This window comes from Triturus cristatus, chromosome 5_2, assembly GCF_964204655.1.
Source record: "Triturus cristatus chromosome 5_2, aTriCri1.1, whole genome shotgun sequence".
In the NCBI taxonomy this organism is placed as follows: Eukaryota; Metazoa; Chordata; class Amphibia; order Caudata; family Salamandridae; genus Triturus; species Triturus cristatus.
In genome coordinates this window covers 902,958,630-902,979,197 of record NC_140588.1, presented here as the reverse complement: position 1 = coordinate 902,979,197, position 20,568 = coordinate 902,958,630, and the positions used below count along the sequence as shown (strand labels likewise).

Below are 20,568 nucleotides of genomic sequence, written 5' to 3'. Positions count from 1 at the left end.
CATCATGTTAAACAGCACAATAAGCTAAAGGAATTGGTAGTTGGTCATTAGATTAATGTTTTCTAGTTAGCTCAATGTGCTTGTATAGCAAAATTTACAAACTGGTACAGTCAAATAGTATTGGACATGGCCTGCTTGGTGTGGTTTCCCCTAGTTATTTACCTCCCACAAGTCTGTCCGTGCCCAGCTGCCAAAAGGGGTGAGTATTGTCGACAGGAGGTCACCTGCTTAGGTTACCGACTGTCGAAGGCGGGTAGGAGACTAGCTCCTGGGCAAATTAAGGGTAAGCAAAATTAAGTAACCCACTGTGTTTTTTGGGTTTTTGGGCTTGGTTTATGTATTATTGTGTCCTTTTTTCTTGGTTTATGTGCTAATTATGTGCATTACTGTGAGCTATTCTGCGTGGAAAGTACGCAGGGCAGCTTGTTGTTGGGTTCTCTCTCTCACCTGTATGAGCTGTCTAGGAATGGCCATGAGACAATCGGTTGGGCTCGCCTTAGTCATTCATTTCACAGGATGCTGTGAATATGTTTTTGAATAAATAGAGACAAAGCACCTCACCAGTGCACGTCTAATTGGCTATTAAGTAAACCTGTTTGAACAAATTGTTAGAATTAACAAAATGAATAAATAAATACGCCATGTTACTGCCCCTCCTGTCTGTAAACTGATGAAATTGTAATTCGATAAGGATGAAAGGATGGGTAGAATAGACTGATGTTCCCTTATTTTACCTTTAAGGGGAACTATATGTTGGTGGTTTTGATCCAAATTCCCAGGTGGCAACACCATTATTATTGATGTTATTGCAGCACTACATAAGTCGCAGAGGCATCACAAGTCCCTTATCAGTTAGCCTATGTAATCGAGCTGACAGCCCTTGCTAGAGCTGGTGAATAGGTTTCTCCTCTGAATATGATATTACATGGCCCGGATCGTGAAAAGTATGATGCATATAGTTCACAATGCTAGGAAGGATGCCCATATGCCCTTAGCACACATTTTTAAAAACAAAATGTTCTTTGCTTGTTTTCTTGTCTGCCACAAAGTTCTGCTGGAAAATTCATGTACCTACTAGGTTATGTTTAATTTATCAGTTATTCATGTAATATGGATCTCTGTTACATTCACAGTTTTAGAGTTTCCCGCTACACCTATAATATGAGAGCATGGTCATAAGAGAAAATCATTTTAGAGGTGTCTGCAGTTTTGCATAATAGTAACGGTTTACAAAGTAGTAGCTGTATCATGATTTCTATGACTTTTAAGTACAAGTTTGTTAAAACAATAGTTGTTTTGAAATTCCATTTTTTTTTAGGTTCTTCAGAAGAATAATATAGGGGCGTTTCTGAAATTGAATATCCTCTTTTGATTGATTATTTGTATGTTGTGTCTAAAGATTTCCGTTCTGTTAACTAACAGATATCTGCTGACCTACAACCATTGCCAGAGGGGCCAGGATATCAGATCCAACCAGGGGACTAAGCACAAGTCGAATTTGGAGCAGAGGTGAAGGGACCCAACACAGGTGTTGCTGGCCACTATAACAGCGGTGAAGGTGGAAGGCCAGAAGAAACGTGTACCCCTACCACTGTCGGATAATTCTTGGGTGAAAGACGGGGTCACATATCAGGACGGAGAGCTGATTCCTCGCTTTGTTCCTTTTTTTGATGCCCAGCTAAGAGGCACAGACCGATAACAAGAGCAAGGAGGTGTTTCCTGAGGGGACCCCCTCTGAAACAAGGGTTGCTTCAAATACTCCAGTTTCTGTGCATCAAGCCTCTGAGTCCCGGTCCCCAAGTGAATGCCAGTCTGCACCTTTGTTGCTGATAAAGAGGTGCCTGGGCACACTAGGTACAATCTGCGGCCCCGATGAAAGGACAGTGCGCCAACAGGGCAACACAGGAGTTAGGGAAGGACTAGAGTTTAGGGTACAGGTGCTGTGTCTTTGGTGCCTGTTAGATTAGAGTGAAAAATGGTCTGATGCCCTGCCCTTAGCATTGCTCTCCATTAGATCAATACCCCATACTCGATCTAGCCTTTCACCTTATGAGGTTGTTTTTGGCAGACCCATGAATATTTGGGGGGGCCCAAAGCCACGCCCTATACATGGTGTTCCCCATGTGCTGATGAGTGACTATTTGTCACAGTTGACTGACAGCTTGCTTTCTATTCATCAACAGGTCCGAGAAGCTCTTCCTGACAGGTCGCAAGGTGATGTCCATGATCTACGGCCTGGTGATCAGGTGATGGTAAAGGTGTATCAGAGGTCGCGCAGCCTGGAACCTCGGTGGCGGGGACCCGAGCAAGTTCTTCTGGCGACCAGAACTGCAGTCCAAGTGACCAATCGGAAGAACTGGGTCCATTCTACCCACTGCAAGAGGGTGCCGTCCACCTTGGTGGAACCTGCTGTGCTGAAAGATCACAGCGATATCCTGGACACCGAGAAAGGCCGAGCTGAGTCACCTGAAGGATCTGAGAAAGTCCTCCCGACCACACAATTCCTGGTACATCTTGATATCAGCTGCGACCCCGGAAGAAAGACACTTTGTTGCTGAAAAAGACTGTTTGAGCCACTGTCCTGGGTTAGTGAAAATTTGGGTAGCAAAGGGGGGGTGGGGGGGGGGGGGTCTTTTAGTGATACTCGTCTCAACCTCAGTGAAGAAACCAACGGCTGCCCAGGACCTTAGGGCCCCATCTGCTTTGTTGTTCAGCGTCGAGATGCACATGTCTACGGAGAAGAAATCAACTGCTGCAAGAATCTGTGATCGAAAGACTATGTTCATTATTGGACTCACTTCGATCATTGTTCTGATCGCTGTAATAATATGGGTTGTAGAGGGAGTAGCTCCTGCTCGAAATCTACTGACTGCTACTACTCCTGTCCCCATTGAACACCACTACTTCACTCTTCCTTATCATGAGAAAAAGCACCGAATGTCCTATCTCAACAATACGTTCATTCAGATGTTGTACCACACCCACAATGCTACGAACATTACCAACTGTTGGGTGTGTGGAATGATGCCAGCTCATCAGAAAAAGGGAGGAACGCCTTTTATTCCTTGCAGGGACTGGTTTGCGCTGCTGTGGGCTACTCATGTTGCTAACATTACTGACTTTGGTGTAGGAAGACTTAATGCCCAACTAAACAGAGCCTGTTACCCTGATGAAGAAGGAGATCCACAAGCTAAAGGAACTGTATGGGAAATGGAGGAGTAGCACCGAGGAAATTCCTCCACACACTATGTTTCCCCTAAGACTCGAACTGCCAAAGGTAATGGACCTCCTGTTATAGCTGTTACTAGAGCTCGAGTAGACCTTTGGGTGAACAGTATTGGTAGTATTCCTGTGGGGAAAAGTGATTGTACTCTGGTGTTAAATATTACTGGAGCGAACAATAGCAGTTTTTTGTCATCACACAACACCTATTTTATTTGTGGAAATAAGGGATATTACCTTCTACCTATTGGTTGGTCGGGTACATGTTAAGTGTCTTTTTTGCTACCACCTGTGTTCTTAGCACCTGCATCCTACCATAAAGACTATAAACTGTACAATGACATTTCTAAAAACCGATTCAAAAGGACAATAAATCATGATGAGGTGGATCAAACTAATACTGCATTGCAGCAGTATGTTGACTTTAATTTGGGACTGTTCTTCTTTGTTGGTGCGGCTTTAAACAGCAGAAAGATAAGGCTCTTGACACGTGTTGTAGAGATTGTAACCAATCAGACAGCCATGGCACTTGGAAATATCACAGAAGAACTACAAATTGCAGGAATTGTGGCGCTCCAATACAGGATGGTCCTCGACGTGGTTCTGGCCGAACGTGGTGGAGCATGCCGCATCATCGGGAGCAGTTGTTGTGTGTCTACATCCCTGACCACGCTCCTTCAGTTTTTGAAGCGATTTCTAATCTGCACAAAATAGCCACTGAAATCCATCAGGATTCAGGGACATGGACTTTGACTGGATGGTTGTGGACTTTGTTCACTACCCGGGGCTGAAAAATGTTAACAGTCCTGTGAATAATTTTTGCGATCCTTTTTACCTGTTGCTTATGTATACAATGTGGCCCGATGCTCTGTTCTCTCTGTATTTCTACCTGTACCTCATGAATACCAGCTAAACAAAATGCCAAGAATGTAAATGCCCAACTAATAACAGACCAAGAAATTGGTGAGTTAATGATGAATGACGTCCATGATATCTTCCATGCTCCTTCTAAATCATAGAGATGTCTTCAGCTAATGCTAAAAGGGCCATCTGTTGAAATCGAAAATAATTGCTGTTAGCATGAGCTGAAGCCATCTTGGTTGTGGCATCCATTTTGTTAGCCATGTGATTCTTCCGTCTTCACTGTTGCTTGCCTTTCTATTCTGCTTGAGTCATCAGCTTTAGTTAACTCCTTCTATTCTAAGCTCAAGCAATGTATGGGCTCAGAAAGGCCTGTAGCTGCTAGAATGCACCGGTTTGAAAATGTAACTGTCCATCATGTCTTACTGAAGTAAGCAGTTCTGTTTCCCCTCCCGCTTTGCTGACTAAGTGATTGCCCATTTGCCGTTTGTCGGCAGTTATTCTTGTGGAGGCTGTGCCTTCTATTTGTAACTACATGCTTACCAGTGCAGAAAACTCAGTATATAAGGCCCATGGTCTGTGTATTCAAGCCACTACCTCCTGGAAAACTTGAGGGTGTTGTATGGACATGGTCTCACTCATGAGTGAATAAACTTGTTATTTTTGAATTCCAGCTTCAGTGCCAATCTCTTCTTTGTTGGTTTAAGGACCCGTGGACAGAGAAGGGTGAACCCCTGCACTGGTGGGCCCCTAAAAAGGCTCATTTCCACATAGGGTTTGCTTGTGACTTCACCCTGATGAGGAATGTCCTTGTTGCTTGAGTAGGGTTTCACCCCCTTCAACTAGTAACCCAATTTCTTATAATACCCTTTTCTGATCTCTGCAAATCTGGGATGGTCAGTCTCTTCCCGAGATTGACGTGCAGCCTGTGCACTGGTCAACACAGCCAATATGATCCAAGCCATGTAGGCTTCCGACCCTGGTATCACATGCAATCAAATCATTTCCCAAAAGATGTACAGGACCCTGTTTCTTTCTTACCCCTTCAAGTATCATGACTGCCTTGCCACAACTTCTGCCTCTACGGAGGCAATTGTGTACTTCCGGTACTCCTCAGTGGTTACCAGGACTTGTGCCATTGGCACCAGGAAGAATCTTTTCAGGTTTGAGATACTTCTCAGCCATACCACTGAAAGCCCCTTTACCTCTCAGGGCAGAAGCCTTCCTTCCATTAATAATTGCTTCCAAAGACTATTAATACCTGCTTTTAACACAAACTCCATGGTATTTTTTGGATAGATGTGGTTCATTGCATATTGCTCACTTTCCCAAATGTGTATAGCAAATAGGTTGAGTCTCATTGGTCCCTTTTGACTCCATTCGCCCACACTTAACACACTGCCTATCATATGTTCAGAGGGTATAGGATACTTCACCCGATAATCTCTATTTAAAGTCCCTCCTTGTGGCACCTGCAGCAAGTGACCACAGTGGCCATGGAGGAGACCTCCTTTGCCCTTCTATTCCTGACTAGGATTCCAATTCCTTTCATTCTCTGTCCAGCCTTGCACCCTTTCAACTTGCCAAAAGTCGTATCTACTAGTTTCAAGTCAGTTGAGAGTTCTTCTTCTCTTTTGGCTCTGAACTATCCTGCTCCAGCCTTTTATTATCTAACCACTTGCCAGTTAACAATGCAAGTTGCTCTGGATTATCCTCTGTCACGTCAGACAGGTATTGCATAAGTGGGGTGGAGCACTGCCCTCTGAGTAGCTCTGTTGCCATTAATTGGGTAGGGAATGAAAATCCTCTACCTCCATCCCTTCATCCTTTCCAATCATGCGACACACCATGATTCTCGATTCAAACACAACATCATCTGCTCTCTTGCCCTCCTTGAATTTCTGAAGGTACTGAGCTGGCCGCAGTCCAAACTGTCTTATCAGGGGTGCCTACATTCAGGCATAGTTAATTTGATCCGACACAGGCATTCTACCAATGCAATGACAGTTGTACCTTCCAAAGCACCTGCCTTATTCAAGCCATGAAACGCCTGCACTCTACAAGTGATTTGAAGTTTAGGGACTTAGTCAGACTCAGCTCTACCCATCATCCTAAACATTATCACAAATAACTTTGACCATACTTGTGTTCACGCTTACTTCCAGATATCACATTAGCATTAAAACATTAAGCTTCTTACATGCATACACATCAATAGGAGTACAAGGCATTCAAAGCCTAATTTAATGGCAAGATGTATGCATGGGTCATGTTCGCTTAATGCAATACCTTTTTCGAGCGCTTCGTGGACTGCTGTATCCTCAATATGGACAGAGCCATCGGGCATATTATCAGAGCTGCTTTGTGATTTCTAAAAGGAAGATCAAGTACAAACAAGCAATGAAGCATATTTTGTTACATTCATAGACAACTGACGACAGCTCAATTCTTTCTGTATTTACTGATCTCGAAGAGGAAGGATACACCAAGATTAAAATCATAATACCTGGAAAGGGACTTTATTTGTGAATGGCACAATTGAATATTCAGACCTTCTTACACACAATAGGTGATGGGAGGAACGCTTGCAATTTGCCTAACCACCAGTCATCACTCTGGGTAGATTTCCAACCCATTGTTCTTTGGCTCTCCATGCCATCTCAGGTCAGACCCAGCCATATGCAAATCCAACTTGATCCTGCTTCTCATGAGAACACTAGCCTAAATGCCAGGCCAGGCCCTCAATGAAACAGAACACAAGCAACCTATGTCCATTTTGGCCTGATAAAGCATTCCTCCCATCACCTTTTGGATGTTTAGTATACAGACATTCTTAAACATAATCCAACCCAACTCCATAAGTCAAGTAGGGTGATGAAATCTGTCTTTTCACTCCAGTCTGGCACCATGTAGTAGCATTATGCATGCAGCACACGGTATGGCACCAGAATACTGTGACTTAAATGTAGTCCATCAAAAATATCATGTCCTTTATATTGTTTTCAATGTTATAACCCACTGGTTATAAATACAGAATAACTACACCTAATGTAATGTTATTTTGGTACACTAAATTCAGGCCACAATATTTATGTCGGAGGAAATTTTAGTTTTCGATGTTTTGACAAACAACACAACAGAGATACCCTATTATGTAATCAAGAAGGATCAGGTGTAAACCATGACTGTAGGAAGCTGGCTCTGTATATGGTATACCAATGAGTGGTTATACCATGCACAGAGTCCAGAGATTCCCCCAGAAGTGTACAGGGCTCAATGTAAACCCAAAGTGTGGAAGGGTGGGCGAGCAGCCTTAAGCCTAGCGCAGGGGAGTACAAGACATTTGTTATACACACATTGATTACTAAATGACACAAGGCTCAAACAGGAAATCCACACTAATTTTAGAAAAATAATCTTCTTTCAAGATTTAATTTAAGACCGGAACATGGCGGCCAGAGGGAACATGGTGGCCAGCTAGCAGGGTTGGTTGGGAGCTCCACCCGCGGGTTCCAGGAGAGTCCCGGAGAGTGCGGTGTTAAGTGACAAAAGGCTTAACTGCTATCCCTGGGGGCGAAGAACGAAGAGGAACTGTTACATTGATGAAAGTACTCTAGCATGTAATGTAATCCAGGAGCCGTAGGTGTAGTTAAGTAGATTTATTCCTTGTAAGCAGGATGGTAAAGAAGGCCCCACCGGGAGCAGCATCCAGCTGCTCAGCCCATCTCACTCAAACTGACCGCACTTCAAACCATGCATCCACGAACATTCCGATGACATCACACACACAGGCTGGGCAGCAGGGAAAAGGAGAATACCAGAATATAACACATCTCCCTCCTTTAAACAATGAAAATAAAAGAATACAAGAGAAAATAACACAATAAGCCCTGACGACGACAAGGTCAGGATTTCACATACGCAATAACAATAATGTATGAATAATTATACCTAAAATTTTGGAATAGCAATACAGCACAAAATAAGAACTAAACCCGCGGTGAATTATTTAAAACGGTATGATTAATTGTATCACACCACCTAACGAAACACCACTCACACTAAATTCAAAAGGAAGATAGGACGACACCTCTCACAACCAATTCAAAAGAAAGATAGGACGTCACAATTTGCACTAAACATGAAAAAGGACACAATTTCACCTAGCACAAACCCCATGAAAACCATACATGACATACAATCTAACACATCGATGCAGAAACCTCACATGACAACTCATCCGACAATAACCAAATGTAAAAACATCACCTGACACTACCATTCAACAGTTCAAGATGACATACAAGACATCACCTAACCACCATCCCTCATCCAAACCAAAAAATACCCAAAATATCACAAGTTATGCCAGTTGGCCAGACCAGCACAAAAAGCGATAAACATGTGACTGAAACTAAAAGGAATGGCGCCCCTCAGATTAACATCCCATCCTCGTCGCCACTGTTACATAGGTGAAAGTACTCTGGCAAGTAATGTAATCCAGGAGCAATAGGTGTAGTTAAGTAGATTTATTCATTGTAAGTAGGATGGTAAAGAAGGCCCCGGGGGGAAGAGATATTACAGGGGGGTGAACTCAATATTTTGAGCTGGAATATGAACAGATTAAGGATTAAAAGAAGGAAACACCTAGTCCTTCAATACTTGACAGAAAGCTTTTCGAAAGTTATTATGCTACAAGAGACTCATTTATTACGATCTGAAAGTATAGGACTCTTTACAAAGTAAAGATGGGTAGAGAAGGTTGTAGTTACAGATCAGCAACACTGTACAAAAGGAGTAGCTATAGCAATGAGCTACGGAAGTATAAGGCAGATGATGAAGGGCGCTGGATAATAGCGGAGATTAAAGCCGGGCAGACCTTGTACACCCTAGCCAGGTATTACGGCCCAAACGTGGATGATGTCACAACATTGAACAACTTGCTCTCTAGTCTGTTAGATTTTGATGCCCCACTTATTTTGGGAGGCGATTTTAATGTGTTATTAAACAATACCCTCACAGGTCATCAGCCTGCACTCAAATTAGCTCATTAAGAATCAGGGCTTATCTTTTATCAATGTTAGATTATTTGGATCTCTGCGATGTCTGGCATAAAGTAAAAGGCAAGACCAGAAATTTCTCCTTTTAAGGGAAGAAGAAAGGTCATTATTCCAGGATAGACCATTTTTATCTGGAAGCTTTTAAAGCAGAAACAGTCAAGGATATTGAATATCGCCTATCCATATTTCTGATCACGCCGGTGTATATTTAAAGTTAAAACTACCTTCATATTCTGTATTAAGAAGATGGATGTTAAATAGAAGGCTACTTCTGCAACCATGAATTATGAAAGGGATGGAAGAGGGAGCAACAGATTTTTTGGGGTGAAACCTAGCTTCAGCCCCTATTTATGTGGAGTGGCATGCTTTTAAAGCCTGGCTGAGGGGAGTTAAGGAGGTCCTCTGTGGCTTGGATAAGAAAAATAGCAAGTCTCTGTGCTGGTAGAGAAGTTAGCCACAGCGCAAGCCGACTTGAAATCAGGGCATTGCCAGGGAAATACAGAAAAGAGTCCAGAGGAAAAAGAGTGGGATTACAACTACAATTTAAATTGAAGTTGGAGGAGAAACTGCAACAGCAATGGGATGTGAGCAAGTTGAGGGAGTATGAGCAGGAAGAGAAATGTGGAAAACTGTTGGCTATGAAGCCTAGGATGGACAGGTCTCGTAGCTATATAAGGAGAATTAAGGTTGATGAAGAGGATAAAGTGGTGGAGGACACGGAAGGGATAGAGCAGGCATTTTTTAAATTCTTCCAGGACTTACACTTAGAAGACCTCGAGGTGGATAAGGCCGAGTTAGATCACTGGCTCTTAGGGAAACAATTACCAAAACTGAGCGTTGAGGACCAGCTATATTTGAACCAGGAAATAACGGGGAATAAAATCCTGACAGCAGTCAAAAAGCTTAACAAGGGAAAAGCAGCTCGGCCAGATGTGGTTCTAAATGAAGTCTACATAATGATCTCTGAGGTAGGGGGGCGGAGCTTAGCGCGCAGCGAAGATGGCTGCTTGAGCCCGGAGCTCCGGCGAGCGACAACACAATCCTATAATTATCCGGCCCCACGCACCTCGACACTGCAGCTTATTTGTGATGCTGAACGCTGGGCTCGGTGTGTAGCCTCCTGACGCGATTCCAATGCAGAGGTGAGCCAAGGGTGCGAGGCGGAGACCGGCGACGGTGGAGGCGGAGTTGGGCCACCGATCCCCAGCCTCGAGTGTGAGCGAAGACGGCCCTGTGTCGCTGTGCGTGCGGGCTGGGAGGCCGTGAGGAGGCGGTCCGTTCCTGTCGGCCTTTAATACTGTGGCCTGCACCCGAGCAAGACACTAGGAGGGGGGGGGGGCTGAAGAGTAACCCCAAATCGGAGGCACTGGAGGAGGAGCGGGCCGCGGCGCTGGGCTCCCACAGCCTATGCAGTGACCTGGGCCGGGAGTGGCCTGGTTGAGGCTCCCGCGATAAAATATCGACGAGCTGAGGCGATAGGAGCTCCCTAGTCAGAGACACACAGCTGTACACAGTTTGGGGGCGATACGAGGAGGTGCCTGAGAGGCAAGTGGCAGCGCACCCACAGCAGGAGGCTCTTGATCGCTGGCCACGCGGCTCTGCGGCGATGACAACGGCAGGCACTGCGAGCAGAGGCAATAGTGGGCGAACTAGCTGGTGGATGGTGCTGGCCAGAAGGGGGCGCTGCACGGAGACTGACCCGGGCACAGGAGAGGAGGCCTGAGGCCGCTTGAGGGGGACACAGCTGCACAACTGGTCGCGGTGCAGCGAGGAGTGCGGGTGGAATCCCAGAACGTGGACAGCGGCTAGAGCCCGGGAGCGGCGAGCAGAGTGTACACCCCGACGCGGTGACTCACTCCTTCGGGTGGAAGGACACGCGGAGTAGGTGTGATTCAGAGGGGCAACCTCCCACCGTACGCATCGCAACTCACTACCAATTTGGACCTTCGACTGGAGTAGAGGTGGCGGGAAAGAGTGGAGAGCCGCAGGGTGGCACGGCGGGCCTGACCTGGGACGCTGGGCCCCTACGGTCACGGTGGGGACTACTAACGGCGCAGAGGTTGTGGAGATCTGCACCGGGCCCCGGGTGACGAACACGGCCGGAGTGAGTGCTGGTGGACTCATATATGCGAGGTGGTACCCGGGCTGGCACTACTGGCTGAATTTTGGGGAGCGAAGTGCGTGGCCACACGGCGGTTAGACCCAAGATGGGTAAGACCGACAAGTCCCAGTCGAAACTAACATTTGAACAGAGGTGCCCCAGAACCCAGGCCCCGGCGGAGGAGCTGGCTGGAGGCGCTTCAGCGCCCCCGGCGGAAGAACAGGATATTCGGGGTCTACTGCTGTCCATGGAGAGAGGATTGCAGAATGGTATCACCTCCCTCGGGGCCAAAATAGACGCCCTCTCGTACAGGATGGATCGGATGGGAGAGCGCATTGATAAACATGCGGAGAGACTGGATCAATCAGACCGACGCCTTTCGGAAGTGGAAGAAGCTCAGACTTCATTGGACGTAGACCAAAAGGCACTCGGGCGCCTTATGCAGGTACTACAGGACAAAACAGAGGACCTGGAGGCGCGTACCCGTCGGTGCAATTTGCGCATAACAGGCCTGCCAGAGACGACGTCAACGGGCAGAATGGAGTGTTTTGTAGAGTCACTACTGGTGGAACTGCTGGGTAAAGATGTGTTTTCGGGGATGTTTGTAGTGGAGAGAGCGCACAGATCCCTGGGTCCTAGGCCCCCTCCGGGAGCTCCGCCTCGACCGATTATAGCGAAACTACTGAACTATCGGGACAGAGATGCGGCCCTATGAGTGGCTCGAGAGAAGAAGACTTTGGTATATGAGGGGTCGACCATCTCACTCTACCCGGATTTCACTGCCAGAGTTCAGGAGGCTAGGCGTCAGTTTGCTCCAGCTAAAAAACAGCTGCAGGAGTTGGACCTGGACTATGCGATGCTGTACCCCCCCAAGCTGCGGGTCAAAAGACAAGGTAAATCGCACATCTTTACTGACCCTAAGGCACTACAGAAGGCATTGAAAGACTGGAATAAGGAGCAAAGGCGAAGCCCAGAGAAGCAGCTGCCGGGGGGAGTACCGGAAAGTGGGATGGACGAACAGGACTGACCCTGGATGGCAGGCAAGAAAGGGACTCAATGTATGGTTACAGAACAGTTTTGAGCGGGCGGTGTAGGGAGGGAGGGAATGGCTATGGTGGGTCTAACCGGTAGGAATGGCCTGCCGCATACTCATAGACACGGTGGCTAAGTGCCCGCAAAATGTACATGCATGGGGTTCGGTGAGGCGAGCCCGGGCACAGAGATTAAGTCCCGACAGGTAGGTTATCCTGTTATGTATACTGAATTGGGCACGTGCTCCTACCTGACTGACCGGGATTCGGGGATGGATGGAGGGGTACAGCCAGATGAGGCCAAGTTATGGCGAGGGGGCAAATATCTGCTTGCCGCGCCGGAGGGTCGCCAATAGGTACTAGGTGTTAACTCGCAATAATCTAAGAGCTGAGTGACCTCTGCCCGCGAGTGAGTTCCACAACTTTTCTTTTGGGGGGGCGGGGGGGGGGGGGTCAAGTCGTTGGGGGTAGGGTGGCGGGAGGTGTAGGTAGTCCCTATATGGGATGCTGCAGGGCCAAGTTGGGGGAGGTCTGCTGTGGGAAAGGGGGGGGAGGTGGGTTTTATTTTACAAGCTATGAGGTTCTGCTGTCAGTGTGTTTTGAGTAGCTCACTTCGGCGCACTTGCTTTATGCGGCACATAGTACCATACGATTTGCGTTTCAGAGAGAATGGCAATGCCTAGCCACATAGATACATCCGGACTGCTTGGCTCCATTAGAGTGCTAACCTGGAACGTTAGGGGCCTGAATGACCATCGGAAGCTACGCAAAGTCGTGCACTACCTGAAAAGGCACGATATAGATGTGGCTTTCCTACAGGAAACGCATCTCCCTACCCATAGTCCCATGCTACGCACTAGAGGGTTGTTGGGCACTGCGCATGCGGCCGGTTTCACCCCACACCCTAGAGGGGTGTTGACTTGGGTTAACCCTCGGGCGGACTACAGACTGCATCTGCTGGCTGCGGATGGCGCAGGCAGGTTCGTACTCTCGCGCCTCCAAGGCAGAGGTCTGGACTTATTGTTGGTTAATACCTATGGCCCGAATTACGACTGTCCGGAATTTTACACAGCGCTGGCGTGCACGGTAGGGGACTGCGGGGTGCAGCACGTGTTGTGGGGAGGAGACTTTAATGTGGTCCTGAACCCAGAACTAGACAGGTCTGGAGGTCCGGCTAGGGCGCAGTCGGCTGCTGCCAAGGTTATAGGACGGGAAATGCTATGTTTGGGCCTGGCGGATGTGTGGAGGACTCTCAACCCAGAGCAGGGGGGTTTCACGCACTACTCGGCTTATCACAACTTACACACGCGAATAGATTATTGGTTGGCGTCCACCTCACTCCTGCCGCAGGTACGGGCATGCCAGGTGTTACCGCGCACGCTCTCGGATCACTCCCTGGTGCTGCTGCTTTTGGCGGCGCCCAGAAAGACCGTTCCACCCTTTTTGTGGCGGTTTCCCCCATACTCGCTGCTGGACCCCCTTTTTAAGGAAGAATTAGCTGAGGCTATCACGATGTTTTTTGACACCAATTTGGGCTCAGTTGACAACTTCCGGACGATCTGGGAAACATTCAAGCTTTACATTAGAGGGGTGGCGATGGCCAAACACTCGGGAGTGTTGCGGGATATCCGGCAGAGACTTTCGACATTGGAACGCAGATTAGGGGAACTGGAGTCTACACAGCGCACAGAGGGGGCGGCAGGCATAGCGGAGGAGATGAAGGTTCTCCTGGCGGAATACCAGGAGGCGGCGGATGCGGAGGTGCTGCACTTGGGGAAGTACGCCACGGCCAGAGCATATGGGGAGGGCGACAGGCCCGGGTCTGTACTAGCTAATGTACTAAAAGCCCGCAGGAGTAGAACTGCAATTACCAAGATTAGGTCGGAGGAAGGCGTGCTTTTAACGGAAGAGGCTGATATTGCGGCGCGCTTCCAGTCGTATTACACTAATCTTTATGCTTCTCAACAGACTGACATGGAAGAGAGCATCCGGGACTATTTGGATTATATTAAGCTGCCTTTCCTCACAAACGAGCATAGGGAGTTTTTAGCCCTTCCCATAGAGAAAGACGAGATTCTGGAGGCACTGGCGGGCATGAAGGCAAACAGCGCCCCAGGTGCGGCCGGTCTTACCGTGGCCTTTTACAGAGCATTTATTGATCAGCTACTCCCACACATATCGACTCTGTTTGACGATATTTGTGTTAAGGGACACATGCCGCAATCTATGAGAGAGGCGATACTAGTGGCAATTCCCAAACCGGGTAAGCCGCCGGAGGAATGCAGTTCTTACAGGCCGCTGTCGTAGCTAAATGTTGATACCAAGCTATATGCGAAGGTTTTAGCCACTCGATTGGCTCTGCTCACATCGGAGCTGGTTGCCCCGGAACAGGCGGGGTTCGTGCCGGGCAGGAACCTCACGTATAATCTGAGGACGGTGTTCGGGACCATGCGACATGTGCGCCGGGACACGCGGGCTCTGGCAGTTTTCCTTGACATGGAAAAGGCGTTTGATTCGGTAGAATGGCCGTTCTTGCGACAGGTCCTGGCGAGAATGGGGCTAGGCCCGGTCTTCTTACAATTGATCGGGGTGCTATATAGGGGACCAACTGCGAGGATACGACTGGGCGACCGGGTTACGGAGGCTATCCCCATTTCGAGGGGGACGCGACAGGGTTGCCCCTTGTCGCCTATATTATATGCCCTGGTGGCGGAACCTCTGGCCTGCGCCCTCCGAGAATATCATGGCCTCAGAGGAATCAACTTCCCTTCTTATAAGATAATGGTCTCCACCTACGCCGACGATACCCTGTTATACATCAGGGATCCGGAGAACAACTTAGCCCCGGTACTACGGGAAGTGGTCCATTTTGGGGCGCTCTCTGGATTGAGAGTAAACTGGAATAAATCCATAGCTTTCCCGCTGACCCCGAATACCATCCCTTTTGAGATGGAGTACCCGCTCCAGTGGTCGGACGATTCGGTCCGATATCTGGGGATCCAGCTACATATGGACTCGGAGGTAGTGTTATCCGAGAACTACGGCAGAGCCATCAGCAAACTCGAAGATGATGTTGAGACCTGGATCAAGCTTCCTCTCTCGCTGATGGGTTGAATTTCCATTATGAAGATGGTAGTACTTCCCAGATTTCTATTTTTGTTTGTCAACATCCCTATAGTTCTGTCGCGTGCCTTCTTTGCCAGGCTGACTGGGTCCCTACTGCGGCTGGCTTGGGCGGGTAAGCAGGCCTGTGTTAGCTGGCGCGTCTTGACGTTGCCCTACCACCTGGGCGGCTTGGGGGCACCTGACCTAGAACTGTATTACAGGGTTGCGCAGGGCGCTCAGGCTCATAGCTGGATCCACGGTGAGGACGTGGTTCCATATCTAAAACTAGAGAAATTGTTTGCGGCTCCGCTCCCGCTCCCAGCTGTTATTTTTGAAGCGCCGGACCGGCGAACTGGGTTCTTAGACTCATTGAACTCGACCCGGCATGCATGGAATAACATACTACAACAAAAGGCAGGGGCGCTATTATACTCGCCAGCAATGCCGCTTGATTGGGCGGTCTGGCTGTCCCCCTACAGGGAAGAGGGGGTGGTGCGGTCCCTTAGGGCGCTGGGTATACACTTGATGGGTGATCTGTTTGCAGACGGCGTCGCTAAGACATGGGATGAGGTTGCGGCCACGGCAGACAACGCCACACAATTGCAGCGGTTCCAATTCCACAGGGTGAGGCATGCGTGGCGGCAACTCCTAGGGGAAGATATGGCTGAGCCTCCGGAGGTCCCGGAGTTGTCCTTTATTATTAAGCACAAAAGTCCCCATAAGCTAATTTCTAAGTTATACCATACTGCGATGTCGCAGAGATCGCTGGAGTACACTAAGGCTAGGTTAGCCTGGCAGAGAGACCTCGAAACCACAATAGATGATGCTATGGGGGCATACTGCTGTTCTGGGATCCGACGCATATCTCTGCATGGTAGGCACAGGTTGATCCATTTCAAGTTCATAAATAGAGTATATTACACTCCGGAGAGGCTGCATCGGTATGGCCTACGGGAAGGGTCTGCATGTGACAGATGCAGCCACCCTGTAGCGGACGTTATGCATCTGGCGTGGCGCTGCCCTGGTGTACGCAACTTTTGGGAAGCGGTCAATGGGCAGATAAATTAAGTGGCAGAAATAGATTTCGTTCCGGACCCAGCGGTGGCCCTGCTGGGACACTCCAGGGTTCTACCCAGGGCGGCGCAGCGGCTGGTTGACATGGGTATGCTCATGGCGAAGCGTAGAGTAGCGCTTTGCTGGATGCGGGGCCCCTTGCCTACGGTGGCACAGTGGACGCGAGATGTGCTTTACTGGTGTACACAGACGGAGAGGTTCAGTGAGCTTCTCCCACCGCGCAGCAGACCAAAACATTTTTGGGGGCTCTATGTTAATTATCTCGGGAGGGGAGGAGAGGATACGGAGAGGGGGGTGGGGGCAGCCGATGGGGGAGCCCCGGGCGTGGTGCAACTGAAGAGAGCGAAGGCGGGGTGGACACATAATTCACTCCCTGGTGTGCTTTGGTCTGGGGCCAAAGGCAAATATCTGAGACGCCTCATGATTGTGTGGTGCGGATAGGCGCTGCGCGCAATAACGGGCACTGGGCAGGTTACTGACAGGACACCTCAACTGTTGGGAGTGGGGGGGTGGGGACTAAGTTAGGTTTGGGGGTTGTGTCTCCTTTTATTATTAATTCCCCCCTTTTGTTTGTTTTCTTACTCTTTATGGTTGAAGGGGGGGAAGGAGAAAAGATGAAAACTCTGCCCCTGCAAGGGGGGAAAGTCTAATGGTAATGACATACAGGCCTGTAAACAAGGACGGTCTTGGGTGGCGCAACGCCTGACCACAGTGATGACCAGCCCCCGGGATGTGGTATAAGCTGAGATGATATGTGATTATTTGCAAAATTGGCAGCCGGCCTCAGGGTTGTAGGCGCACAGATATGTATGTCAACACTATTTCAAGAACAGAAAAGAAAAAAAAATGATCTCTGAGGTAGTAATCCCAGTCTGGCTAGAACTATTCAATGAGGTGCTAAGGAGTGATTCTCCTATGCTGGAGTCCTGGAATGATGCTGTTATTTCAATCATCTTGAAGCCAGGCAAGGATCCTGCACATTGTCAATCGTACCAACCAATATTGTTGCTGAACTGCAACTATAAGATTTTAACTAGCATACTGTTTATGTAATATAGCTGGGGTGCTAAGGTTAAAGGTAATTTTATTTCGGTTATTAAAAGCCATAATATATTGCACAGATAAAAACATAAAAAAAGTATACTACTATACTGTGAATCAATTTTTAACAATTTCGTTTAAACATCACAAAAGCTCATATTGTACTGTTTGGATAAAATCACTATAAAGCATACATTACATTCATCAGATCTTTTACGGTCAGTAGCTGTTCTGCTTTGAGATCAAATTTTATGAAAGCTGCTATTATTTGTGGGGACTCCCCTTTCATACAGAATAGTAAAGCATGCCGACATAATCTAATACCATAAATGTAAAAAATCTTTTCAGTAAAATTGTTCTTTCTGTTAATAAGATCGGGCAGATCGATAAAATGGGAGTCAGACTTTCTTCATGTAATAGGCTAAGTCTGAACGTTATATTCAGAGGCTTTGGTTGCCATTTGGGAATATATTCTAATGTTTGGCATAGACCAAAACTTAAATGCAGTAGCGTGCTTTTGTAAAATGATCTCAATAGTGTTGTGAGGTATTTCTGGGGGTGAGCCTCCCTGTAGGTGTCAATCGTTGTCCAGGCATGCCTTCTTTTCCTGAAATCTTTTTTTATCTTCGAACCATGACAGGCTCCTCGTTTGCTTGTCAGTTACTTTTTTTTAAAAAGAGTTGTGCGGAAGTGCCATGTCCTATAGCTCTTTGGCTTTCAGAGTTGTTAATGCTGTGTTAAGAGCTTGGGCCCAGTTCTTCGAATTTTGATGCATGCTATTTTGAATTTCATTCCATATCAGAGCTCGCAATGTGTTTTCATCAGAGGATCTTACTAATGACATGTATTTGATCAGTGCACCTGTTTGTGCTCATTTTTTATTGATTATCCCAAATTCTAGTCCAATCTGGGATGGAGATGTACTCTGGGGAAACTGAAATAAACGTCTAAAAACCTTACTTTGTGCTGAATTGAGAAAAGTCCCAAACATGCCCTGGAAAGCTTCAGTGCCATAACAGAGAATTGGAATTAACTTGTCTTGTATTGCACTTAGTTGTGGTTGAAAGGTCGGGCTTTGTAATTTCCGATGTATTCGCTGGAAAGCTGAGATTAGGGAAGCAATTCTTTGTTCCAGTACACTCTGGTGTAAGTTGTGTGATTGCCGTTCTTGTAACTTTACACCAAGATATTTATATGACGTAGCTCTGAGAACTAGTTTCCCTTCCAGTGAACAGCTGCCTTTCTTTTTTGTTTTCCTGCCAAAAATCACTACCTGTGTTTTTATGAAATTAATAGCCATTTCATTCTCAATACAATAGCCGTGTAATTGGTTAAGTAGCCTCTGTAGGCCCATCCCAGTTAAATTCATAAGGGCAAGATCATCAGCGTATTGTAGTGGGGCTACTTTCCTGGTTGGCGGTCTTGGTGGATGAGAATTAGATGTTTCCAAATAAGCACTAAAATCCGCCAGATACAGATTAAATAGTACAGGCCAGCCGCAGTCGGTAGTAGGAGTAACTGCAGGGCGGTGACGTGGGGAGGGGCGGGGTGGGGGGGTAGTAAACTATGGATTACGGAGGTTTACAGGTAAGTTAACATATAAATTAATAAAACAAATTTCGTTGCGTGCACTGCATCCCCAAATGCGATGCTGTGCACGCAACGAAATTCGTTTTATTAATTTGTATGTTAACTTACCTTTAAACCTCCGTAATCCATAGTTTACTACCCCCCACCCTGCCCCTCCCCCTCCCCACGTCACCGCCCTGCAGTAACTCCTACTACCGACCGCGGCTGGTACAGGCACCAAGACACAGCCTTGCTTCAGGCCTCACTTTATGGCTATTTTTCCTGTCAAATGGGTGTTTTGACCAAGTTTAACCTGGGTCCAATGATTAGTATATATAAGTTTAATTGCACGAAATAATTTTGAAGGAATTTCCCAATTGCACAGCTTTTTCCATAATAGATTACGGTTAACATGGTCAAAAGCTTTTGAGAAGTCCACAAACAATGTGTATAGTAGTGGTTTCTGTGGTACACATTTGTCAACAATCATATTGAGAGCTACCAGATTGTCTAAAGCACTAGCGTTTGATCGGACACCCGTGTGATTATATGTAATACATTTTTTCATTTCAGCCCATTCTTCGAGTTCTGTCAATATGAGTCCTGCAAATATTTTGGAGTCGGTGTCCAATAAAGCTCGCATTCTGTAGCTTTCCGGGGAGGATTAGGGGCCTTACTTGTAGATTGGCTGTAGAATTGAGTCATGCCAAGTGTCCGGGATAATTTCTGTGGCAAAGCAAAAGTTTCACAGAATTTGGAAGCGGTTAATCCAGAATTCCCGGTTTTCTTTGAGTATAACCCCTGGGAGGCCATTTGGACCGGGTGCACAGTTCCCCCTGCTTTCTGAAGTCTTTTTGTGATTTTGCTTTACGTAAAGGATAGTGTTGTTTCACACAAAACGTTAGTTGTATTTAGTGGCTGATCGTCTTGTGTATCACATAAAGTGGCTATATGAGCTTTCCAAGCTTCTTCAGTGACGTTATTTCCCACTGGCCCTGTGCGGTGACTATCTAATTGGTTTATTAATGACCATAATAACTGCGCATTGGTTTTGCAGGCCTGAACTATATCAATCCAGTCTTGCTCCGATTTTGCTCTTCGCATCCCAGATTGCCTTTTTATAAGGCTTCTGTAATTCTCTAAGCTTTATTTGGCCCTGTGGATTTGACTGAAGATCAATAGATTTCATTTATCTATCCAGAGTTCTTTGTTGTTGTCTGGGAAAGCTGGAATACCAGATGTCGCACTTCGGCTGCCAGGGAGGGGCTATAGAGCTATTTGGTGTTGCCAATACGGCCTTCATTTCTTCTTGTATTTGGCTCCAGGCCAAGATTGGGTCTTCAATATCCCAGGTAAATGTTGAATCAGACTTTATCCAAGACTCATATCGAGAATATGATGATCTATTCCATTGAATTTTTTCCCAGTTCGTACCTGGATCTTGTGTGCTGATGGATTTATAGACTTTCCACTTCAAGTTGTGATTTCTGATACTGAAAGTTTT

At 47.0% G+C, this 20,568-nt stretch overlaps 1 protein-coding gene across 1 annotated transcript in view; it reads right to left on the bottom strand.

The window, feature by feature from the left end:
• LOC146829392 (uncharacterized) overlaps positions 1–20,568 on the bottom strand; it is a 434,028-nt gene that overhangs the window by 337,094 nt on the left and 76,366 nt on the right. Inside the window, exon 3 of the mRNA XM_085608055.1 lies at positions 6,373–6,454. Within this exon, the coding sequence (XP_085464181.1) occupies positions 6,373–6,454 (82 nt within the window). The remainder of the gene's footprint in view (positions 1–6,372; positions 6,455–20,568) is intronic.